The sequence below is a fragment of the Tympanuchus pallidicinctus genome, unplaced genomic scaffold (assembly GCF_026119805.1).
Source record: "Tympanuchus pallidicinctus isolate F22 unplaced genomic scaffold, pur_lepc_1.0 scaffold3, whole genome shotgun sequence".
NCBI classification, from domain to species: Eukaryota; Metazoa; Chordata; class Aves; order Galliformes; family Phasianidae; genus Tympanuchus; species Tympanuchus pallidicinctus.
The window spans coordinates 104,450,623-104,464,381 of NW_026294747.1; the positions used below are offsets into that span (position 1 = coordinate 104,450,623).

General features: G+C 43.3%; 1 protein-coding gene across 1 annotated transcript in view; it reads left to right on the plus strand.

Annotated features, from left to right (window-relative positions):
- AOAH (acyloxyacyl hydrolase) overlaps positions 1 to 13,759 on the plus strand; it is a 67,666-nt gene that overhangs the window by 14,841 nt on the left and 39,066 nt on the right. Inside the window, exons 5-9 of the mRNA XM_052695793.1 lie at positions 746 to 845; positions 6,661 to 6,720; positions 11,767 to 11,837; positions 12,964 to 13,024; positions 13,520 to 13,590. Of these exons, the coding sequence (XP_052551753.1) occupies positions 746 to 845; positions 6,661 to 6,720; positions 11,767 to 11,837; positions 12,964 to 13,024; positions 13,520 to 13,590 (363 nt within the window). The remainder of the gene's footprint in view (positions 1 to 745; positions 846 to 6,660; positions 6,721 to 11,766; positions 11,838 to 12,963; positions 13,025 to 13,519; positions 13,591 to 13,759) is intronic.

Consider the following 13,759-nt stretch of genomic DNA (forward strand, 5'->3'; position numbering starts at 1 on the left):
TTCCCTTTTACCTTCAATCAAGCTTTCTAATTGTCAGCCCCTACGTGCTCCCAGCCCTGACCTTGATACACGCTGCTGGGGAAGGCTGTTAGGTAATGTTGGTGATTAAAGAAATAACATGTAGGCCACTTTATTTCCTTTGAAAGTTCTTAGTTTAATTAACAGAGCTGTTGCTACACCTTTTTCCTCCCTCGGGTTTTTATTTTTATTTTTATAACTAGCCAAGGGACTGCAAAGTGCTTACAGGACTAAGAAGTGCTATAATCCAACATTTTAATTTAATTCTTCATCAGCCCAGAAGTGCATCCCAAAAAAGAAGGAAACAGCCCTAGCACTTGTGCTTGGTGATTAAATGTTAAGGATCTTTGAAGGCTTTCTGGTTATTTTCCTGAGTTAATGACTGAAGATGTGTGCCAAATTGCATATGTATTAACTTTAACCTTTAAGTCTTTGTCAGGCTTGTGATTGATTACAAAACGCAGCCTAACACATTTGATTCAGGTCCTGCACATCAAGTGCAGTGCTTTTTCATCATCCTGGTATCCAATTCTACATGCTGAGTAGGATGCTATGACAGAAAGTCGTTTGAGTCTGACAACATGCTGAGCAGTGGCTACGGACCATGGCAAAGCATGCTGAGGTTATCTGGTAGTGCTGGCGAGATTTAGCTTCCCATGGAAATTTCTCCTGCTTCCAAATACCTAGAAGAATGTGTTGGTCTCTGTTTTAACACCATTTCCTTCAGCATAGACAGGGAAATGAATGCCGATGTGGTCTGTCATTCCTTGAGGCTGTGCAAACAGGATCCAGGACAACCCCTTTGTCATCTCTACCCTGCTCCCAAGGTGAGTTACTTTTCAACTTCTTTCAAAGCTGCAGGCTGTGGATGGCCCCTCAGGCTGGGACCAAGCATGCAGAGGTTCCCAGGCCATGTGAGTTTTTTGGGAAAAACAAAAGCATTCAGAAAGTGGACACTTTCAGACGGTGTCTGTTTGAGCAGAAGGTACACAACATACTGTTTGATGTATCAGCAACGTGGTTGCTGGAGAGTGGGAATAACAGGGCCAGGCTCCCTTGTGCCAGCCTGGGCCAGGGAGAAAGAATATACAAATATCTCATTTTCTCCAGACTTTATTGTTGAGCAGACAAATAACTCCCAATCCAAAGCTCAACAGCAGTTCATCTACAGCCCCGTGTTACCATGGCACAACATGTTATCCTTCATCTCTGTGACAACATACATAGGGCCAAGCTTCCCATGCAGATGGGGGTTATTTGACTTGGCTTGGTCTGCCATGGGAGAGGGTTAAGCTAACTTGCATGGCCTTTGGCCACAGGCTGGAAACAGGCAGTTAGCAAGGCTTTGGGGAAGTACTCATTGCACCATGGTAACTTAATTGCCTGTCAGACTATATTAATTCAATAAAGGTGTCTAAACAGGTATACTTGGTTTTGGGGGTAACAGCTGTTGTTTTCAATGCCCATGCAGACACCTTGCACAGAAACCTGTGATCAGTAGTGGCTGTATGGCAATGTCAAAAAGCAAGTGATTCATTGTGGCATCTACTTTTTGGAAATATTTTCCTTGCATCTTGGTAATGTCTCACTTGATTTCTAAAGGTTGGCATAAGATGTTTTACACAGAGCCTCATCCAGTACCTGGTAAAATCAGTGAGTTCTAATGGGTGCATCTCCAGATTGGATTTAGCTCTCCCGATATTAAGAGCTGCAGATATACCTGCCTTCCAAGAATGACAGTATCTTTTATTTTACAAGAAGCATGTACCCCATGTAACTATGCTCCATGATAGTCACAGTGGAGGTATCTGGGTGTGCAACCAGATCAGGGATCAGGGAAGAAGATGAGTGCAGGAGAAAAGAGGGCCCACACCTATCTAACTCCACCAGGACACTGCCCAAACTTCATCTGATCTCTTCCTTCAGAAATTCTGCATCTGAACTTGTGGAAGGGTTTATAGATCCTTCCACCTTTCCCGAGCACACCAGAGCTACCCACTGGAGGTGCTCTCTTAGTGATGGCCAGGTCTTTCCTCACTTTTGTTTGCCTCTGGCACTTTCAGCCCTGATAGTTGCATGAATTTTTTCTTTTCCTTCACTTGCAATAGCAGCGGGGGCCCTGTCAGTGACTGTGGGGCCTCATAGTTTGCTGTTTTATTTTAATTAGGAGTGCTGAAGGTGGAGGTGAGAGGCCATCAGGCTTGCCAGTGTTGCAAAGCACCCAGAGGACAGCTGTGGGAGTGGTGGCTGCATTTTCACCACAGTGCAAGCCCCAGACACAGATTTTCATGTGGGCTTCCTTTCCAAAGTGAAGGAATAAAGAGAAGTAGAGACCAACCTGCGCCTGGCTTCTCTATTAAAGAAAATGATTACTTTACTCAGACTTCAACCTCCATTTTAGCACCCCTTGTATCACAGACAGCACAGGGAGATGGGAGGAGAAGAGCGCTGCCCCAGATTCATGCTCAAGTGGTTGATAAATTGCCCACAGTAGCTCTGTGACAAGACGTACTGAGTGAAGATGAATTATGGGTGAAAAAAATTAATATACAGTTAGAGACACAGATGCATAAAATGCAGTTTACCTCACATTTGCTCCTGCGGTTTGTAATTTGATCGATCACTTCAGTTATATGAGCCTGCAAATGTTGGCTCAGTCCCCTGCCAAGTGTTTGGACAAGACTTAAATACTAATGACTATTTTGTTCAACCGTATCGATTTTCAGGTACTTCGTTTATTCATTTAGACTTTTGGATGCACATTTTCCCAGAATTATTATTGTGTTTGTACTGGCAAAGGGACTGATATATAAAAGCAGAATGATCTGCCCTTACAAATCCGTACGATGTTGTATTTTTCATTGTCTTTAAGTGGCATATATCAGTACAGAGCTGCTTTTTCAGTCAGTCGTTTTTGCTCATTCTCTGTGAGGTTGCTGTAGTTAGATCATGTGTACCAAAGAAGAGCCAAGCTTCAGAGACCCAGCAGGTTACCTGCACGATTTAAGTGTGGCACACCAAGTATATGCAATATGCTCTGTATTACATATTTTCCCTGTCTCTGACAAGCTACTCAAAATCAATATGCTTTGTGGCTTAACATACATCAGCACAGGACAGATCTAATGTTGGCTCCAGTGCAGCCAATGGCTACAGTTATCCAAGCTACCTGGCTTAGGATGACTAGATATTGCTTTAGGAAAAGAAATTTGTTGGCAGACTTTCTGCACCGAGGCTCATGGCAAGGGTGCATAAGAAATCACCACAAGAAAAGGACAGAAATAGGACAAGGGCTTCAGGCTGCTGAGCTCCTTTTCCAGCTCTTGGGAGAGAGCAGGTTTGCAGGTGGTTCATCTCAGTCTCAATCTCAGATGTTTTAAGCCAGTCAGCCTGTTCAGTTAAATGGAAATACTTTAATTGATTTTATTGGGCCAAAATAATGGCTTGACTTTAGAACTGGCATCCTGCTGCCACCAATCTCTTTAACAATCAATGTTGGAAGGAGCATTTACTGTTATTTCTGCCTTTTGGAGGACCTATTCTGCTCCTCATCACTTCTCTGTTCCATTTTATTAGAGGCCTTCTGGCTGCAGGCTTCAGCTTAATTGCAACTAGCAGGATTTTACTGGGAGTCATCTTGTATGAGCAAAGATGTATTTATGCTAATGTCATTTTATCTTACCAAAGTAAGCTTCATAGGCACAAGCACTGATGCTGGCTCCTGTCCCTGATACCATCAAGCCTTTCACTTACTTTGTGTGAAACCAGAACCGCGTTCTTCATGGATATTACAGTGGGAACTCTTAGGAATGAGCCTGGACTTGCCTGAGTGCTGTGGTTGAGATTCTGGATGGCATAGACTGACTGAACATTTTGATCATGTATATGGGAACTGTTGAGTCCTGGCCTGAGCCACTGATTGCTCACCTGAGGCGAGCACTGAGTCAGCCATGGAGCACAGGTGAAGGCAATTCAGCTGTGTGATGAAGGGTGGAGCCTGGCTGCGCCTCTCCTAGACCCATTTAAAAGCTGGCTGCCACTGAGGAAGGGTCTTTTGTTGGAGGACCCTTCTTTTGGAGTTTTTCTGTGAGCCTAGGACATGGGTGAGCATTTCATTTTTGATTATGTCTTTCCACCACGATGATCTTTCTAACTATGAAACCTGTAAAATAACAGCCTAACCACACTGCTCTGCTAACTGTACATTTGTTGTTTGTGCATCACGTTGCAGAGCAAGCGCACCAGTGTTAATGGAAGTGTTATTTCTGGAGAACAAGGACTAAAACTAAGGTGTTTCACACAGTTGAATGTGTGCCTCTGGAATCCTTAGGCTTGCTAGGAGCATCTTACAATGACTCTTTTTGATAAAAGACAGGATAAAAACAGCTGGGCTAGAGTGATAATGGTGGTTCTGGAATGCAAACAAGTGTCCCAGGTTGCTCATATCTGCCTGGGGGACAGCCTGAGCAAATTTGACCCGATGAAGCAAGGCTATGAGAGTCCAAGTCCAGAAGAATGAAGTGGAGTAAAATAGAACCCAGAGTCATTGCCCAGGGAAGAGAAAGAACCAAGTCAAGCCTGGCATGTTTTAGAGCAGGGCTTGCAGGGAAGGTCTCTATTTTGGGCCCAGAGCATGTATCCTATGGTTTGGCCGTCCTGTGTGATACTTATGATTCCCCTAAGGACTTTACTTTGCGCCTGTGGGTCTCCACCTGCAATACTGTGTCCTGGCCCAGTGCCCCCAGCACAAAAAGGATGCAGAGCTCTTGGAGCAGGTCCAGAGGAGGGCCTGTGTTGGTATGCATCTCCGATTAAGAAAGGCTGAGGGAGCTGGGCTTATTCAGTCTGGAGAAGAGAAGGCTCTAGGGAGACCTTCCAGTACTTGAATGGAACTTATAAGGGGGGGGGGGAGTGACTTTTTACATGATCTGATAGTGATAGAACAAAGGGCAATGGTTTTAAAGTGAGTTTTAGGTTAGGAAGAAATTTTCTAGTCATATGGCAGTGAGGCATTGGCGAAGGATGCCCAGAGAAGCTGCAGATGCCTCATGCCTGGGAGGAGTTCAAGACCAGGTTGGATGGGGCCCTGGGCAGCCTGATCTGATGGGTGGCCCTGTCTATGGCAGGAGGTTGGTTGCTCATGCACTGCTGCTGTGAGCAAGAAAGGGTCCTCCTCTCCTGCTCAGCAGAAGAGGACTGACAAATCTCACCTCCTTGGAAATTCTTCATGTGTCATATGCAATTTAAAGCCATTTTGCTCATCTAAACCTTGAGATATTATATTGGAGAAATAATAGCACTTGGAAACATACACAGTATACAGATGCAAGGTGCATGTTTGGTTTAGAACTTGCCCAGTGGGAAGAGAACAGGAAGCGTTATCTTGGTTCCTTCCTAGCATCTCTCATTTATTGTTTGCAACATATCCAGATTTTTATGAGATTATCAACACAAATACATAATATATGCAAAGTATCTATATATGTAAACACGTAGACACCTCTGTTCCTTGTTTCTTGTTCTTATTCTTCCTTATCTCTTTATATTAACTACAAATTTTTGAGCCTTGAATCTCTCAATTAATTTGCCTTGACTGCCTCAATCAATTACAACGAGATGCTAAATTTTATCCCCAGTAAGAAATGTTGATAACAATTCCTTGAAATGCAAGTATATGCTGCTTTAATATCCCAAGCTGGTAAATACACCAGGAAGGTGCTGTGACTTAAGGGGTATTTTCTGCCTTTTCCAAACACGTTAGTACTTCAGGCTGAGCATTGTCAGAACAATTTGTTCTTACTAACCATGTTGATCAGAAGCAAGGTACTAACGTACTCGTTACACACCAGTGGGATTTCTCTTTCCATGTGAAACATTTTCAAAAGTAGATTTAAATACATATACTATACATATTATTTTTATATAGAATTATATAATAGATACATATATTATGAGTGTGGACCTCAGGCATCCCCAGAGCGTTTATATTTAAGCAGTCATGAAAGCCCATGGAACAGAAGCAGTTATTTCTTCTGAAAGAGGGCAAATGAGCAATATTTTCAGCCTTGCTTGAGGTCAATTATTTCCAGAATAAAGAGCTAGCCTTCCTAGAATCCAAATAGAAGACTTACCTTTGAGTTATTATTCTCTCCTTTGCATGTTCCCACATGCCAACTATTCCCCTGCTGGCAAGTATAGCCCCCAGATGTACAACGTCAAATGTTGCCTTCATGCCTAGCACAGTATGTCAGACTGGCATTGCAAATCTATTCCCTGACCATCTAATGAATGGTTTGTTTTTCTGCAGAGCTCGTGGAGCAGTCAGTGCTCTGCAGCTCACATGCTGCATTCAGGATATGAATCTCAGCTCTTAAACTGATCTGGACTTTCTCTCAGGAAATAAATGATGCCCTGGGGCAAAATAAATGAACTCTCGCCAATGGAGCTTCATATGGGGTGATCAGATAATTGATTGTTCATCCAATAAAAGGTAGCTGATGATGAGTTTGTAGACCCACACATCATTTTTGTGCTATGACTGATATTAAAAAAATAAGTTTAAAATGGGAAAGAAAAATTTGTAATTTACTATGATGCTGATCTGTTTGGTTTTTTGTGTGTGTTTTGTTCTTACTCTCCTAGGTGGGGTTGAGTGCTGCAGTACGTAAAGCAAAAAGGATTTTGAAGAATTCCAAGGACCTGGTAAGATATTGGTGGTGTTGTGGTGTTTTACAATGTATTTGCTTACTGGGAGTGAGTTCTCACTCACTTTGCCCAGTCGTGAGCCATCTTGATCATCATAGAGTTGGATGGCTGAATCACTCCTACCATGCTCCTCAAGTGAGACTAGAAAGAAGAACAGAGAAATAACAGAAACAAAATGTAAAATAGAGGGAGAACAGATAAAATCTAACGGAAAATGCAGACTTGTTGAGTAGGGATAATTGTTGATATCTAACCAAGATATTCATGGAGCAGCTGACATCATAGTGCAGATCCACACTGGAATACCTGCTTTACCTGCTGCAAAAAGTACAATAGTATACATACTTTGTTTAGATTTTTTACAAGGCAGGGATTTCCCCACTCATCCTTTCCCTGTGCCTTTCCTCCTAGAGATGTTCTTCCTTCAAACTTCTTGAGTTATTTATCATTGCTGGGCCTCAGCTCCTCCTCATCTCATGCATCCTCCATGTCCCTAGCCATCCCTGCTTTGCCCTTGTGGACATGTGTAGGAGGAAGCCTCATGAACAAAGTTGCTGTCTCAGAGCACAGAGAGTGCCCTTAGGGGTTGTCTGAAATTCAAGCAAAAGCCTAAATGCAAATTCTGCTTGTTTTTTTTCCCTTTATGTCCCTCTTAACTTGAAAGCTGAGGTTGGAAATCTTCCACCTCCACCAGTTTTCAGATTTACAGTGGATCTCTACTCAGTTGCAGAGAAGGGAAGGGTAGCTTTTATTCTGCTGGGTTCACTTATGAGCTCAGCCATGGAGTTTGCTTCCAGTTGTCTTCAGGCATTTAATTCAGAGCAAATGTTTTTGCTGTTTGTGAAGAAATTATTGATATTGCTTCTTCCTGAACCCTCACTGTGATGCTACTCTCAAAAGTGAAAATGAAGGTGCCTAATTAGCCTTTGGGCAATTGCCAAATTGTGAAGCCAGGGAAATAAACAATGCGCTGGAGAGATGGGTCTCAGCTCCTACAGAACAGCAACCAGCAGGATCTTATTCATTTTCCTCCCTATTCAGTGCTGTTCTCCTGATAGCCTGAGATTTCCTCTCAAATTACATGCAATACCCAATTTCCTTCCCAGGGTGCAAGCCCACAGTCTAATGCTTGCAGGAAGACTCTCTGAGTGAAGGAGGTCCTCTCTGTTAGACTGAGCTCCAGAGCAGGTGTGGGATGGAGAGGGATTGATGAGCAACTGCTGCCTCTTAGGATGCAGAGCTCTTTACCTCCCTTGCATGGGCTTTAGAAACTGAAATGAGGAATCTGATCCTTTTATTTCTTTTCCTCCTGTTTGCACACCAAGCTGTGTCCCTTGTGTGGCAATCCATGACTGACCTCCACAGAACATAGCATGTCCTTTTGAGGTCTCCAAAGTAGGTTGGCATGGTTGGCAACAGTCCTTGGTGCAGTGGGGCCTCTTTCCAATGTACCAGTGCTCTACCATGAATTCAAATCTGCTACACAATGCCCCTGTACCTCCTCATCCTCCATCACTATGCCCTTGGCTTCTTTCAGCCCTAAATTGCCTGTTCATCAATGACAAGGGCAATTAGGAACTACCCTGGCTAAGAGCAGCAAGACCCCATTATACCTGGCTTTCTCCAGTCAGTGGATTTCTAAGCCTGCATGAGGCCATATAAAATTAAAACAAGTATCACCTCAGTGGTTGCACTTTAGCAGTTATATCTAGTGTGTGTCTTGTAATGATACTTTAAGAAAAACATATTAAGGGCAGAAAACTAATAATAGCAACACTTCTAGGGGCATAACAGGACTTCTTTAAAGTTGTGACCTATGTTGGAGGGAGACAGCAAGTTATCTTTTTTTTTCCTCGTAGCCACCATTTTGGGTGCCTTTGCTTTGTGGTGTGTTTGGAGAAAGAACTCCCCAGCCTTCTGGAGAGGTTCTTGCATGTTAACTGCCCCCATCTTGGCTCAGCTGCTGTGCATGACTGAGTATAAGACAGAGGTGATTAAAGCTGGTGCTAAGGAGATTGGAAGGTCTGCCTGGCTGACAGGGGATGTATTTACTGAGCATTTCTTAGGGTTGCTGTGGGTTTGGGAAAAAGAGAAGGTATCTTCCAGATGTGGAAATGTGGTGAAAAATACTAAACCCAAAATATCGAGTAAGCTTCTCCATTCACTAAATGTAGTAAGCCATCTGTGAGCAACTCATTTAAACCAAGCACCAACAAACATCAGGGGCTTTTTCTTTGTTTTCATAAAACCAATTAAAATAATTACTGGAATGTCATTATGGAATGCTAACAAGCCATGAATTAAATATTATTGGTTGTTATGAGCATTTCTAGCACTAACTTTTCTTACGAATGGCGAGGCATCTTTGAGTAACAGCAAAGGAAAAAATTACTTCAGCAGGAGAGAGTTGTGCCTTTAGTATTTAATGAGGGTAAGCTGTGTGTGTGCTATCTAGTAGCCACTACATGTTGCCTATAACTCACATCCCTGCAGCAGGAGAAGCAGAAAGCCACAGAAAGGAGACAGAGGGCTTCAAGGCAGAGCACGGCACGAACCAGTCTCCTGCCCACCAACTGCTGCAATCATGGCATGGCACTGCTGGGAAGATGCCTGCAATTCCAACCAGAGCTGAGCAGTGTGCTGGGGCTGCAGGGCTGCCTTCTTTTGAAGCTCATGAAGCTCCAGAGGGCAGCACTTTTCACAACGAGCTGAGAAAAATGCAGGAAAGGTTTTATTCTACTTGCAGCAAATGATAAACTTTAAATGAAGTCTGAAAGCAGAATAAAAGAAGACCTGCTTTATTAACTTATTTCTTGGAAAAATTTGTCTTTCTGGCACAGTTTGGACTCTGGGTGCCTTAACTTCAAAGGCTTTGCATGCTGTGATTTAGGCTGAAGTAAGAAGCCAACAGCTTAGATGAAGACAGCACAAATCTTAGCACAATGGAAAGTTTTCAGAGCCTCCAGTGCTTTTGCAGGCAGCATTGAGATTAGTCCCACATGGAGGAGGTGGGGAAAATGTTGTAATTTTTTTTTTTAATCCTTTCCAGGAAGCTGTACAGAGGTTTGCAAAGCTTTTGGTCCCCAGTGCAATGCCAGCTTTGCCATATGAGTCTGACAGAACTGGGGAGAGTTAGCTGGGGATTTTTTGTGTGTTTTTTTGGGTTTTTTGTTTGTTTGTTGTTTTTTTTTGTTTGTTTTTTGCAGGTTTCTTGTTTCTTGGCTCCCTCATTTTTCTCCTTTTGTTTCTTTGATTTCTCTGTGGTGTCCATCAGGGAGTGCATTGTCACTGCCCTACTTCCAGCGCTGCAAAGCTTCTACAAGCACAGCACAACTTTTTTTTTTCCATCTTCTGCTCCTGCTGGTGGTGCAAGCATTACCTACTGTCTTTACACTGGGGGCTTCCTCATCTCTTCAGTACTCCCTACCCTCCATGTTGAAATCCTAGCTGTGACTTTCTGCTGAGGATGACCTCTGCTCTTACTGCCGTGTAGCTCGTCTCCATTTCTCTTTGCAATGCCCAAGCCCAAAGCAAATGCCTGCCTTCACAAGAGCCGTGGGGCAGTGCCCAACAAACTGATGAAACCCTGCCTCGCTGCCCTTCAGTAACCTCTAGGAGTTGCAGAATCACAGAATGGCCAGGGTTGGAAGGGACCTCAAGGATCATGAATCTCCAACCCCCTGCCACATGCAGGGCCATCAACCTCCCCATTTAATACCAGACCAGGCTGCCCAGGGCCCCATCCAACCTGGCCTTGAACACCTCCAGGGATGGGGCATCCACAGCCTCTCTGTGCAGTTGTTCCAGCACCTCACCACTCTCATAGTAAAGAACTTCCCCCTAACATCCAACCTAAATCTTCCCTCCCTCAACTTAAAACCATTTCCCCTCATTCTGGGAGTTCTCCATCACTCAGAGCTTTGCATGCTATGGTTGCTGCCCCTTGTGGTGATTAATAGCTATTTCTTGTCCTCTCCCAAGGTGTACACAGTACTTACCTTCTGTTTTATGTTAGGTTGGGGGCTGTAATCTCATTAGTGAGAGGCTATCTTACTTTTCTTCTGTGTAAGTAAAGTGTGTAACATGAAGGAGTTGGTCCAAGGACAGAGGAGCTATAGCAATATAAATAATTACTATCCTTTGCATGAGGTAATGAGTATGTCCATCTGCTCAGCTGTTTCAGATTTATATGGCTGAATATGGCCTTAGTGAATACAATTAATTAGACTGTGCATCAACTAGCCCTCCATATGTACTGGCCACCTGAATACTCCTGGTGTTTAAAGACGGCCTGAACTTATTGTTAAACCACACTCACAGTGCATTTGTGGGTTTGAGCTGCAATGCACCAGTGTTTTCTAACCTGAGCATTAAGTAAGAAGGACTCTTTTACTTTCTGAATCTTCCTGGTTACCTGGGACCTCCACTGGGTTGGCCTGTAGTCTACTAATGCTGGAAGAGTTCATCCTGCAGTTGCTGGGCTAGCCAGATCAAAACTACTTATAAGATCCTAGGTTAAAAAAAATCTCATTAAAAATCAAAGGCATTCTATGCACGTGCTGGATCCCCCCTATTTCTGCTCTCTTTGGCTCTTGACTTTTGGCTTATCCAAAGCTCCCCACCAAGTGTGCAGAAGTCAGCTTTTTAGCTTGCAATGTGCATTGCTTTCACTAGTTCTGTGCTAAGTACAAGATACTGTCGTGTTTATTCAAGATGAGAATAGGTGATCTTACAAAGAGTGGAAAAAAATAACTTTGGTGCATGATGGGAGGCAGTTTGATGAGAGCTTCTTCCTTCCTTTCAATTTTACAGCTCTCTGAAAGTAAATGTACTTGGTTTAGAAAATGTTTAGTTGTAATCCCCAAATTGACTGCTGTGTCAGGTCTAAATCCTCAAATCCTCTGGCATGTGGCATCTTTAATGGAGTTGTTGGTGTTTTCAGATGCTGGTGGGCAGAAAATACATGGTTTAGCTCTGGGCTTGACTGACACAGTGTCTCTATGAAGTAATGTATTCATCTTTTTTTATTTTCTTGCCCTCCAGAAAAGGACCGTGGGGTTCCCAAATGTATGTGCGTTTCCTCTTCTGGCTGACCTGTGTGAGAGGATTAAATAGTATGTATAAAGTTTTCAGCCCTTCACCAGAAACAGAGTGTGGTACATCTGTTTCTTTCAAAGGAGAAAAATAATCCTCACCTTTTAACAAATCTCCCTGTACTTCACTGCTGTTTCTTTCCTTCCTAAAACCACTGCCCAGGCAGTGCGCGTGGAAGCTGCATAGAGTTTTCAGGTGGGTGAGATTGCTTGGAGGGATGCCTGTGCTTTTGCAGTACTTAAAATATCTGTGTGCATTCAGCAGGTCCAAGAGGACAAACGTGCTCTGTCACAGAACGGAGCTCTCTGCTACACAGTGGTATGACACCTCAGGAGGTGCTGGCTTTTTCCTGAGATTTCTGGAGTCCCAGAGACATCTCCATTGTGTTGCTCAGTGCCAAAACCCATATTCTGCCAGGCTTCAGGCAAACTAGGGATATGTGAAGAATAGGAATGAAGCAGTGCTTGCAAGTGTAGGAAACTCGCTAAGTATTTAAGAAAACTGGGTGGTTAATGGACAGGAAGAACAGCTTAATGTCATTGCTAACTTTGAGGCAGAGCCTTGAAAGGCTGAGGATATTAGACAGGTCATTTCTTCAGAAGCTGACTTTTACCCAATAGAATAAGCATGTGTTTGTGTATCTACAACTTGGTTTGGAAACTGCAAGTCTCTAGGCTAAACGTAACAGAAGATGTGGTGTAAAGTCTTCTGGGATGCTCATGAGAATGAGTATATGCCATTTGTTTTTGAGAGAGGAAGAAGGTTTCCACCAGCTAAGGCTCCATTCTGCAGCTCTACTGCAGGTAGAATATTGCTGCCACTATTTCCTATCTGGCAGATTTATAAGATGTGCCATGCTGAGTGTGGTGTTCACTTCCAAAAGTGATAGTTACTTCTACCACTGATGTGGTGCCCCACTTTGTGCTGGAGGCTGAGAGTTTGCTATTGCAGCCTCACGTTAGTCCCTCAGTCATCAGATATTGAAGGAGATCAGAGTCGCTTTGAAATACAAGCAGAGAACTAAAATTGAGCACGGATCTGCAAACAACATGCCAGCTGTTTTCTGTTCTGAACGCTACACTTCTCCTTCTGAATAGGTTTCCTTTCTTATGTTAACGCTGCATTTGTTGTTTTTGTTTTTCATAGCGTCCTAGGAAGTAAACTGCCTTTTGAAGATTTTGATGGAGATAAATTTAGTACTTTCCCAGTAAGCAAAACCTTTCCTTCAGTACAATAATCCCTTAATACTGAGAACGTCAGTGGGTTTCGTCACGCTTTCTGCAGAGCCTTATTAATTCATGTGAGAATGGTATAGAAGGGAAGCAGAAAAAAAGTTTGTTGTAAAAGACTTGTTTGCTTCTGGATGAAATCACAGTCATTCATTTATGCCAGCTGGGCAGACGCACACGTGGAGCTGTGCTCCCAGCAGAAACAAATTGCTCTGCTGCTAAGTGGTCTGTTTACTGAATTTAGAAGAGGTAAAGTACCAACACGTTAAGGAAAAAAAAAAAATGCCCAGCTTATTTCCTCACCAAAGTGTGCAAGGTGTCATTTATTAAAGCTCAGTAAAAGCCGCCCCGAAATGCAACTCATTTACTGGGCTTTATTCCTGCGCTTGGTGTTAGATTCTCATTTTAGATATTTTAAATGAAAAGCACCAGAGTAACGAGCGTTCTATCTGCGTGTTCCTCCTGCCTTGTAGACTCTGAGGGGCTATCACTGGCGCGGCAGAGACTGTGATGACAAAAACACCACCGTGTACCCTGGCAGACGGTAAAGCTTTTCATTATTTCAGATAATTTAGTTGCTTGTAACAATTGTGGCTCTGTAAAGGACAAGCTCCATATTTGTTTTTAGGCAATCTGTGAGAGGGCACCGCGTTTCTCATTGCCTTTGAGTGAGGTGCCCTTCCGCGCAGGAAGGAAATTCTAATTATTTTACA